Source organism: Elephantulus edwardii, unplaced genomic scaffold, assembly GCF_000299155.1.
Source record: "Elephantulus edwardii isolate Elephantulus edwardi_28Jun2011 unplaced genomic scaffold, EleEdw1.0 scaffold00002, whole genome shotgun sequence".
NCBI classification, from domain to species: domain Eukaryota; kingdom Metazoa; phylum Chordata; class Mammalia; order Macroscelidea; family Macroscelididae; genus Elephantulus; species Elephantulus edwardii.
In genome coordinates, this window is record NW_006399752.1 from 40,087,316 (window position 1) to 40,098,771 (window position 11,456).

Sequence of the window (11,456 nt, forward strand, 5' to 3'; positions counted from 1 at the left end):
CTGAAGGCTGCAGTCCTTGACCCTCTGCAGTAAGTGCATGAGGTTCTCCTCAGTTTCAGCGAGCAAGGTTGTGTCATCCGCATAACGCAGATTGTTGATAGATCGTCCACCAATCCTAACGCCACGCTTCTCCTCATAGAGCCCAGCCTCTCGGATAATCTGCTCTGCATACAGGTTGAAAAGGTATGGAGACAGGACACAATCAACAATATAATATTTGGAGGTTGACTGAATATTAGCATGAGGGAGGAGACTGCCCTTGTCCCCAAGGCCAGTATTTTCAAGGACAGGTCGGGAGGTCAGTGTAGATGGACATCGTTAGTGATAAGAGATGACACTATGCGCATGGGCATAGCTGAGGCTGGCAGATCCTGGAAGTGTCTTAATGAGGAAGAGCAACCAGGGAGCTCCTCAGCGGCAAGGACCATGAGGCTTCATCTCACACGCACTGCGCATGCAATTAGGAGGCACCAGTCCTCTGAAAAAGGCATGCTGCTTGGAAAAGTAGAGAGCCAATGAATGGGAGAAAGACCTCAGAGTGACACAGGGATTGAGCCAATGGGCTTGAGCATGGTGAAGATTACGAGGGTGGGCTGCATAGGACATGACTCTGATCTGTTGTTTATAAGGTTGCTGTGAGTTGTGGTCAGCAGGCTCAGGATGGGACAAGGTTTAGGGCTGTTGTTCATAGAATCATTGTGAGTCATACTCAGCGACACCTAACAACAACAACAACAGTGGGCTTTTGCATTACACATTGCAGTTTTTAACGGGAATCTCACTCTTTTTTCCGGATTGAATATGAGGAAATTCTAAGGAATGGCTCCTGAGCTTCCCTAGCAAGCAGTCATCGTGTGCTTGTTGATTGTTGTCTAGAAATACGTTGGCTTAAGGAGATGAGTTGTTCAGTGTTTGTGGAACAGCCAAGTTAGAGGCCGACCCAGGGTGCTGTTCCCAGCCCCACCACTGGATGGCTCTGCAAACCAAGAACATTCACATAAACGCACAGAATTTGGTTTCCTCCCTCTCTAGCTTGAGAAGGGACCTTCTCTGGTGGCCTAGTGGTAAGGAGTGGTTTGAATCCACCAGCTTCTGTATGGAAGACAGATATGTGATCTCCACCCGAGCGATTTACAGACTCTGAAAACTCTCAGTTACGAATCAGTTCTGACTCAATGGCACCAAACAACAACAACAACTAGTTTCTGCATAATGCTTATGCCATTTTAGCTTTTGTGAAGATTTAAAGAGAAAATGACTTACACACTGAAGGTATTTAAAGTTGTTTCTAGAGTCCATTTTAACTCAGGGAGATCCTTTATGCGTAAGAGAAGGGCTTTGCTCCATAGTTTTCCATTTTATTGATCCTTTCAAAGACCTAACTTGCAGATTTTTTTGAGGTTCGATGACCTTTATTCTTGTTCTGACTCCATAAGGTGTTTGAGGGCTAATTTTTCTGAAGTGGATTGCCAGGCCTTTCTTCTGCAGTACCTCTGGACGGATTCACGCAGCAGTAAGCACCTAACCATTCATACCCTAGTGGGTGAGGAGTTATGCTGCCGATTCAAAGGCAGGGGGTTTGAATCCAGTTACACTGAGAAAGGAAGATGGGCAATCTCCTCTTGTGTGACTGAGAGTCTCTGAAAGCCTGTCGGAGGTTCAGTTATGAGTCGGTTCCGACTTGATGGCATGTAACAACAACAACAACTTCCAAATGAAAAAAACCCCACTGCTGTCAAGTCAGTTCTGACTCATGCTAAACGCCCGTCAGCTCTCCGAGGTTGTGAATATTAATTTATAGGTGAGATTGCCTCATCTTTCCCTCAAGGAGTGACTGGTGGGTTTGAACTGACAATCTTTCAGTCAGAACCCTACACTTAAACTGCCAGGTCTCCTTATGCTTAGACAGGAATGACTATGACCTTTGGAAAGCCAAGTTGCTCTGAAGTGAGCAACAATATATCATCAGGGCTCCAACTCTGGGTACTTATTTTAGTGAATGAGTTAAGTCTAAATCCCAGCCCCCTGATTCCTCTACTGCTGCACTTTCTTGCCTGAAATTATTTCCACGAGGAAGCCTAGACTTGCTCTCCCAGAGATGCTTTCACAGTTTTGCGGGGGTTTGTGTCCTCAGCCAAGTGGAAGCATCCTTTCAATCGCTACCAGCTCCAGAAGCAAGGCAGCTTCCTTGTGGATGAGAGGAGCGCTCTCCGGGTCCCCATGATGCACCAGAAGGCGATGCACAGGTTTCTCTATGACCAGGAGCTGTCTTGCACCGTCCTCCAGATAGAATACAGCGGGAACGCCCTGGCCCTGCTGATCCTCCCCGACCCCGGGAAGATGAAGCAGGTGGAGGCAGCGCTGCAGCCGGAGACCCTGCGGAAATGGGACCAGCTGCTCCAGCCCAGGTGAGACCTTGCTCAGGAACCTGAACCATTCTTAAACAAGCCTGGTTGCCAGCGTCCAGATTCTGGCTTCTCGTAATGGGCCTGCTGTATAATCCGGGACAGTTTGCTTTTTTTTTTGAGCTTTAGATTTCCTCAAATGTAAATGGGAAGACTCAATGCACACTCACTAAGTTGCTTTGAAAATGAGTTCATGTTTTGAGGGACTTAGGAAGGTTTCCCACGCATGCGAAGTGCTCATTTGGATGACAATCATCGTTCTCCCTCTTTGAATGTCTTTCTGGATCCAACCTCTCCCCTTCTTATTCCCAATAAAAATATACTCTCACAGGGTGCCTGCGTGCAGCCAACAAGCCACGCCAAGCCAATTCGACTGTCAGAATAAGCATAACTGCTGCACAACCAACACTTTCTATACGTTGATTATGAATCGAGTGAAAATTTACAGGGTGGGTTGGTATTCCATTCAACTGTTCATTTACATATTGTTTCATGACGTTGATTATGATTCCCATGGTGGACTGTCTCCGTTTGTAGTCTAAGGTTAAAATTCAGAAGGTAGAAAAAAAGAGAGAGATTGGAAAAATGACTAGAAACACGGGATTTTTCAAAGATGCCTCTTTAAACCGACATACTTTGAAACTACCAAGTTGTCGTTGGGTGTTGTTGAGTCAACTGGAACTCAAATTGATCCCACTGAGCAGTAGAACTGAACCAAGCCCTGTGCTGCGCTATCCTCATGACCCCTGATAAGCTTGAACCTACTGCTACAGTCACTGTGTCAACCCACGTTGTTGAGGGTCTCCCTCACTTTCTCTGACCCTCTGCCTTTTCCAGCAAGATGTCATTTACCACGAACTGACTCCTTCTGACAACACACCCAGAGTATTTGAGACCAGGTGTCACCATCCTTGATTCTACAGTGCAGCCTGGTTGCAAGTAGACCACTGTGAAACCCTAACAATCAATTTTATGCAATCACTAACCTTTCATCTCATTTGTTTCTGGCATGGGATTCCGTCCCCTCTCGCCATGGCAATTTCTGTCTGGCCTTCTAGGGCTCTTTCCTGTACCCTTCTTAGGTTTATCTTCCTTTATGTGTTTTGATGGAATAAAATCAGGCCCTGAGTGGTTGGTTCCCTATGATTGCAAAATAAGTCACTCCTAATTGAAAGACTTTAACACAAATATTAACTGTCTCCTAGAGTCCCGTGACTCACTGAGCTTAGCAGGGTGGTGACAAAGCATCTAAAAATCACACAGATGAGCTCTTTCTGTGCCCAGTGAACCCATGGCTCATGGTCCCAAGAAGCATCTGAAGCATGTAGCAGCTCCAAAGCATTAGATTACGGACAAACTGTATTTATTCTTCATCCACCTACTGCTCCCCACGAATTGAAGAAATGCCTGCCGCTAAATCATTTTCTTAAGAAATAGACTTCAGTGTGCCCTGACAGGAGATGAGGTTAAAAAGATCTGAACGCACTGGTCCATTAATATTGATGGCAAGGTCCTGATATAACCTGCCCTGCTGGTCTTATGGATGTGATCAGCATTGTCAAGACTGGAGAGAATTTACGTCTGACCTATGACACCAAGGGTTGATTTGCTATGCACATTACACCTGAGGAAGCGAAGTACAAGTTGTGCTAAGTAGGAAAGATCTTTGTGGGCACAAAGGGAATTCTCATCTGGTGACCACTGGTGCTCAAACATCCTCTCATCAAGGTGAATGACACCATCCAGATTGATCTGGAGACCAGAAAGATGATTGATTTCATCAAGCGTAACACTGGTAACCTGTGCGTGGTGACTGAAGGTGCCGACCTGGGAAGAACTGGTGTGATCCCCGACAGAGAGAGACATCCAGGCTCTTTCGATGTGGCTCATGTGAAAGATGCCAAGGGCAACAGCTTTGCCACCAGGCTTTCCAACACGTTTGTTATTGGCAAAGGCAAAAACATGAAAACTATGGATTTCTCTTCCTCAAGGAAAGGATAGTCACCTCATCATTGCTGAAGAGAGAGACCAGAGAGTGGCTACAAACAGAGCAGTGGGTGAAATGATCACTAGGGGATGTGAATCAAGAGAACAAAATCAAAGATAACATGTTGTGTTGTTGTGTACCATCAAGTTGGAACTGACCCGCAGCTGACCCTCTGGCAGGTTTTCAGAGACAGTTAATCGCGTAGGAGGAGGTTACCCTCCTCCTGTGAAACAGCTAATGGATTCGAACTGTGTGCCTTTGGGATTGCAGCTCAGCTTCTTGTCACTAGGCCACCAGAGTTCCCTAAAGATAATACACAGCTTAGAAGAAGAGAGATGCAGGGTCGATGGTGCTGGTTGCCTGACGTCTGGAGGGCTGCTGCTCCAGGACTCAGTTGCTTCTTTGCAAGTGCAGACTAGAAAGGCCTCCTGGAAGCAGGATTTCTGAACCACAAAGATGGCTGGGAGGCTTCGGTGCAAAGCCACTTTTGCTGGCTACAAAGGAGGTCTCCAGAACCAGAGGGAGCACACAGATCTTCTTAAAATTGAAGGTGTTTATGCCCGAGATGAAACAGAATTCTATTTAGGTAAGAGACGTGCTTATGTTTACAAAGCAAAAAATAATACAGTGACTCCTGGTGGCAAACCCAACAAAACCAGAGTAATCTGGGGAAAGGTAACTCATGCCCACGGAAACAGTGGCCTGGTTCGGGCCAAGTTTTGGAGCAACCTTTCTACTAAGGCCATCGGACACAGAATCCATGTAATGCTGTATCCCTCAACGATTTAAATTTATGGAAAAGCAAATAAAATTAGGGATTTGTTAAAAAAAAAGAGGAAGAAGAAACAAAATCAGACAGATGAGAGGTGAAGGTGTTAGGGAATACTGTTGGGTGGATTTAGAATGTAGTCTTGACATTTGAAGCAACATAACTCTTTAAGTAGCAGATATGAAGGTGGAAGGATGTTAGCAATATTTACTTTGCATCAGTGCTATGTGGAGTCAATCAGTTAAGTCTGGTAAACCTTAACTGAGTGTCTAAACCCTCTTGACCTGTGACAGAGGGTTGTGCCAGTAGTCTCCTTAGATGCGAACAGCTGAGGTTCTGTGGGGGCTGAGATAAGAGACTTGTCTGGGATGCAATATCCTATCTTAGCTGGTAGCATCTCTGAGGATTGGTCCCCTCTTGCTGAGCTCACTTCTCACACACACACAGCATCACAGGCTGCTGACAGGTGAGTTGTTGCGTTGTTGTGTATCACTGAGTTGGAACCGACCCATGCTTTACCCTCCAGCGGATTTTCAGAGACAGTTAATCTCACAGGAGGAGGTTGCCCATCCTCCTCCATGACCGGTGAGTACAGCAGGGAATAATGTGGTGCTAATTCTTTGTCTGATCCTCTCTCCAGTCTTCTGGATCTTCATCTGCCCAAGTTTTCCATTTCTGGAACATTCAACCTGGAAGAGATATTGTCCCAAATTGGCCTTCCCAACATATTCAACTCAGAAGTGGACTTTTCAGGGATCACTGGGCAGCTCAACAAAACCATCTTCAGGGTGAGTGATGAATGTGGGGCTGGAGGCTCTTTTCTCCCTTGAAAACCAGGTTCTCCTTTCTTTGTCCTATTCTTAATTCCACTACCTTTGAGGGGTGTCTTCACTAGTCAACAAGCAAATAGCTCATGGGTGTGTTTTACAGGATCCTGTTCAAGGTTGATCTATTTGGGGTCCAAATAAAGTAAGCATGGTTTGGAAATATCTTTATACCCACTCTGCACTAATCAACATTGTTAGGTTTCAAAGGCCAAGTTGTTATGTAAAAATTGGTCAGAAAATGATCTACCATATTGCAAAATGGAGAGTAACTACATCATCACATAACTGCCAATTACATCATTACATAATTGCCAAGCCACAGAGAAGCATGGACAAGCCAAGCTGACATGTAACATTAATAGCCAATGTTACTCTAAACTCACACTGCATTGTTTGTTACTACTATTATTTGTTACGTCTTCATTATTGGGCAAAATAGTCAGATGAGGTGCTTTTTTCCTATTATGATTACTATTTTACTATTGTTATAAATGGGAAATGCTGGATAATTAATTAGCTAGTTGATAAGGCTGGTAGGTTTATTTTTATGGCTTATATTTCTCCCTAGTGCAGATCCAATCCCAACTGAAACTGACTGAGAGCTGACCCTCCAGATGGTTTGTTGTTGATGTTACGTACTATCGAGTCTACAACTCACAACAGCCCTATGTACAATAGCTCCGAACCCTGCTCTATACTGAGCCAATCTCACTCTCTGACACCACCAACCTTCATTACCCCAGTTACTGTGTCGACCCACCTCATCCAAGGTCTTCCTCTCCTATGCTGCGCTTCCATATTTCTAAGCATGATATTCTTCTCCAAAGACTTGTCCCTCCTAGCTACATGCCCAAATATGTGAGATGGAGCATCAGATCCTCTCCTCCAAGGAGAAACTTGGTTTAACTCTCTCCAGGACAGACCTGTAAGTTCTCTTGGTGGCTCATAGTATGTTCAATACTCTTCTCCAGCATCACAACTCAAAGGCATCAATTCTTCTTCTTTCATCCATGGTCATTGTCCAGCTCTCTGATGCATAGCAAGTAATTGAGAAGACCATGGCCTAGATCAGGCACAGCTTAGTCTCTAGACTGACATCCTGGCCCTTCAGCACTCTGGAAATTTCCCTGACAGCAGATTTTCCTAATGTAATTCATCTCTTGATTTCCTGAGTGCTGGTGCCAAGAGTGTTGATTGTGGAACCAAGCAAGCTGAAATTGTTAGCAATCTCAATCTCGTCTCTATCACGATGCTGCCAATTGGCCCAGTGGTGAAAATCTTTGTTTCCTTGATGCTGAGCTTCAACCCATATTGCAGACTCCAGTCCTTGATGCTCTACAGCAAATGCTTCAGGTCCTCCTCAGCTTCACCTAGCAAGGTTGTATTATCTTCATAACACAGGTTGTCCAGTAGTCTCCCAGTTGGTTTGTGGAGACTGTAAATCACATGGGAGGAGATTGCCTATCTTTCTCACTCAGCAACTGGTGATTCTAAGCCACCTGCCTTTTGCTGGAGCGTGCTACTCTTAACTCACTAGTTAACCAGAGTTCCCTTCCTAAGGCAGGTAGTGTAAAGGTATCACCTGCGTGAAAAAAAATAAATTCTTTCATTTTTTTTTTTTAATTCTTTCATTGTTATGCAATACCTTCCTCCTCTCCCCGGTCCACTTTACTATGCAGCTCTTATTCTGGACGCTTGCCATGTGAATCATACCTCATCATATATCCCTTTTAAACACTACTCTCCCTCACCTGTTTCAATGCAGTATACATTATTTATTCTCTTTTTTCCTTAGTTTCCCCCCAAACCTAATATCAGTCCTGTTTTACAACAGTGGTGCTATACAGTATTTGTCCTTTGGTGACCGAGATGTGTCATCTCATCAGCATCATGTCCTCCAGGGTCACCCATTTTGCATAATATTTCATGAGTTCCCTTGTTTTTCAATGCTGCGTAGTATTTTGTTGTGTGAATTTATCACAGTTTCTCTATCCATTCGTCTGTTGATGGGCACTTGAGTTGTTTCCAACTCTTGGCTATTATGAACAAAGCAGCAATAAACATGGGTGTGCGTATATCTGCTTGGGTGGCAGTTCTGGTTTCTTTAGTGTAAATTCCCAGTAGTGGAATTGCTGGGTCAAATGCTACTTCTATTTCCAACTTTTTGAGAGAGCGCCGTACAGCCTTCCATAGTGGCTGCACCATTTCACACTCCCACCAACAGTGAATAAGGGTGCCAGTTTCTCCAGAACGTCACCAGCATTTGTTGTTTGCTGCCCTGTTGAATTTTGCTGTTCTGACTGGGGTGAGATGATATCTCAGAGTTGTTCTGATTTGCATCTCTCTTAAGATAGGGATTTTTGAACACTTCTTCATGTGTTTGTTCACCGTTTGAATGTCTTCTTTAGTAAAGTGTCTGTTCCTATCCTGTGCCCATTTTGCAACTGACTTGTTAAAACTTCATCTTGTTGTGATGTCACCAGTCTTTTAAAAATTGATAATTAAGTGAAAGCTTACAAAGCGACTTGGTTTTCCTTTCAAGCATTTTCATGCATTTTATTTTATGACATTAATTCCGACACCTGCCCTCCTTCCGCTTCTTCCTTGTGATTCTTACATCCATCAGTCTTTCAAGTCCAGCCCCTCTTGACTTCTGAGCTCAGTCTGTGGACAACTGCTGTCTTATGTGTGGCTGGTTGCTCTAAGGAGTAAACGCCTCCCTGGGGCCGCTGTTAACCTTGTAGGCCTGCCACTTTTCTGGCTACAAGTTGAGGTCCAGGGGTGAGTTTAACTCCAAGCTTGAAGGGTCACAGTCTCAGGGGTTCCACCAGTATCCATCAGCCATTTTTACCACCAGGCCTTTTTTAAAGAAGAAGAGAAATCTGATGGCTGGCGTGGCTGAATGTGATGTGGAGCAGATGAGACAGCGCCTGTACCTCAGAGGACAGCTGCTGCTCGTGTTGCCAGCCTGGTGCCTACTAGGACAGCCCTTGGCTCGGCAGGCCCCTTGAGCCCACGTCAGAGAACAGAGGGCACTGTGCTAGTGAACCCCAGGGGCACAGTGGAAAGGAAACCAAGGCTGGAGCTGTCCCCTAGGAAGGAAGAAGTGACAGTTGCTTCCTTCAACTTTCCTGCACTGATACGGTCTCTGTCCCCTCTTCTCCCTCTGTCCCCAGGTGTCACATAAAGCAGCGATGGACATGAGTGAGAAGGGGGTAGAGGCTGCGGCTGCCTCGGGCATTCTCTCCCAGCCCCGGGTTCTGAACACAACGACAGCAACTCACGCTCATTTCAACAGGCCTTTTCTGCTGCTCATCTGGGATGTGACCACCGGGAGCTTGCTTTTCCTGGGAAAGGTCATCAACCCAGCTGCTGGGTGACCTCAGTGGGAGACGGGGCGGGCGGTGACTGTCTGAGCTCTGCCCCCACATCTGGGCTCCCTTCTCCTAGACTGAACAGGAAGGCCAGCAGCCACCTGATACTGAGCTGTGCAAAGACCACTGTCTGCCTGTAAAGAGTCTAATAAAGTTGCTCTTGGGCTTTGTGGACAGTGGGGAACGATGCTTAACAGGAAGGCTCAGCTCCAGAGAGCTTTCTCCTCTGTTCTGAACCAGAACCAGAGCAGCCACACTTGATTTCAACCCATGACGCTGTGTGTGTGTCAGAGTGCAATGCCACCCGAGCAGGCTTTCAACAGCTGGCTTTCAAAAGTAGATTTTCAGGCCCTTCTTTCTCCCAAGGTGTCCCTTAGAAGGTGGACTTGACCCACCACCTTTTTTATTAGCAGTCAAGGGTACTGAACACATGCTACATTCAGGAACACTTTTCGTCTGATCTGGCTGTATGTGCATGGTGCGCATGTGACAATCCCATCACCACAATGGGGTCTGGGCCACGGCCGCCAGGGTGTCTGTGGCTGGTATGTGCCCAGGAAGGAGCCATCCCAGGAGGCACTTGGGTAGAAGAACCTACTGTACCTGAAGAAGATGAGATTTTAGTTGGAACAGGAAAAACAGATAAGCCTTAAATAATGTAAAAGAGAGTGAAGACCAGGGAGTTGGCAAATGAGTACAGACCTCCGAGGAAAGGAGGGGAGAGGTACCTTCTGCCCCAGTGAGAGAAATCCATTTTAATGGAAGGAGAAGGTTTATGTAGCATCCCAACCACCAACCAACCAACCAAGCAGTTACTGTCAAGTCAATTCTGACTCCTGGGGACCCCATGGCTCATGTCTTAGTAGTAGGTTGTCAAGTCTTTCTTTAGAGGTATCCCTGCATGCACATGACCCTCCAATTTCTCAGCTTGTAGAAAAACCCAGTAAACGTTGATAGCACCCAGAGACTCTGTGTAGGATCATAGGGGATGATGACACAAGAGAAGTAGTCAGAGGTCAAAGTTTGGACATTTTGAAGGCCAAAAGTCAAGGATGAGAACTCTGTAGACATTAGGACTAATTCTAGGCTGGTGAGGAGAGTGGATGTGTTGACTGGGGACATCATCTAACAACTGAGCGGGATGAGGTCAGTTAAAGGGTCAACCAGCAGGAACTGCGTAATGAGGTCCGTCTCACCACGCACCCTGCCCTGGCCATTCACATGCATCTTCTCCCAGGCCACCAGCACACATGCCCTCACATTCCTTCTGCCCCCTGGCCCTCCAAACCCCAACTCCACGTTACTCAGCCCACTGGGTTTGTAGCTACCACTTCCCTTATTGGTGGTGGTGTTAAGTGCCATCAAGTCAATTACAACTCAACGGCAACTCTGTGAATAATGGTTGTGAACCCTGAACTACTCTGTGCCATCGCTCACCCACTTAATCGTTCATTGCCTTTTGCACAACCTTAATGTGACCGTCTTTGCTCGAGGCACTAGGTTCTGGGGGAGACTGAAATTGTTAAGGTACTGGTGTTGTCATGCTCAAAGTTATTACATGATACACATGTCATGAAAGGATGCTATGAAAAATACTATTTCAAATTGCTTTGGTAAACATTGCATAAGGTAGTTCAGGCCAGAGAGGCATTTCCTCTTAAGACCTTTTTCACTTAACACAATCAAGTCAGAACCGACTCACAGCTGCCCCTCCAATGGGTTTTCAGATACTGGAGATCTCATGGCAGGAGTTTGCCCTTCTTTCTTCCCTGGAGCTGTTGATGGATTTGAACTGGCAGAGAGGTGCTGCCTCTGGGTTTATAGCAGAGTACCCTGTGGATGACGCCACAGGATGAGACTCCTTTACAAGCAACCTGTGGGGCTGATGATGTTCTGTGGAATCCAAGTTAAGTAAGAGCGTTTTGATAAATAGTGTTGTCTATCACTCTTTCTTTCTTGTAAGAAACACCTGAGGCCTAAATGGGTAGTTGTCCTGACCCAATCCTCTTGGGGTTGTTGTTGTTATGTGCCATTGAGTCACTTGCAACTCATAGTGACCCTATGTAAAACAGCCCTAACCTCTGCTCTATCCTG

General features: G+C 45.8%; 1 protein-coding gene and 1 pseudogene across 1 annotated transcript in view; both read left to right on the top strand.

The window, feature by feature from the left end:
• The window catches only part of SERPINA11 (serpin peptidase inhibitor, clade A (alpha-1 antiproteinase, antitrypsin), member 11), a 12,932-nt gene extending 3,564 nt beyond the window's left edge, over window positions 1-9,368 (top strand). The window contains exons 2-4 of the mRNA XM_006879094.1: window positions 2,135-2,408; window positions 5,802-5,949; window positions 9,165-9,368. Of these exons, the coding sequence (XP_006879156.1) occupies window positions 2,135-2,408; window positions 5,802-5,949; window positions 9,165-9,368 (626 nt within the window). The remainder of the gene's footprint in view (window positions 1-2,134; window positions 2,409-5,801; window positions 5,950-9,164) is intronic.
• LOC102852938 lies at window positions 3,697-4,512 on the top strand (annotated as a pseudogene).
• Window positions 9,369-11,456: the final 2,088 nt, after the last annotated feature.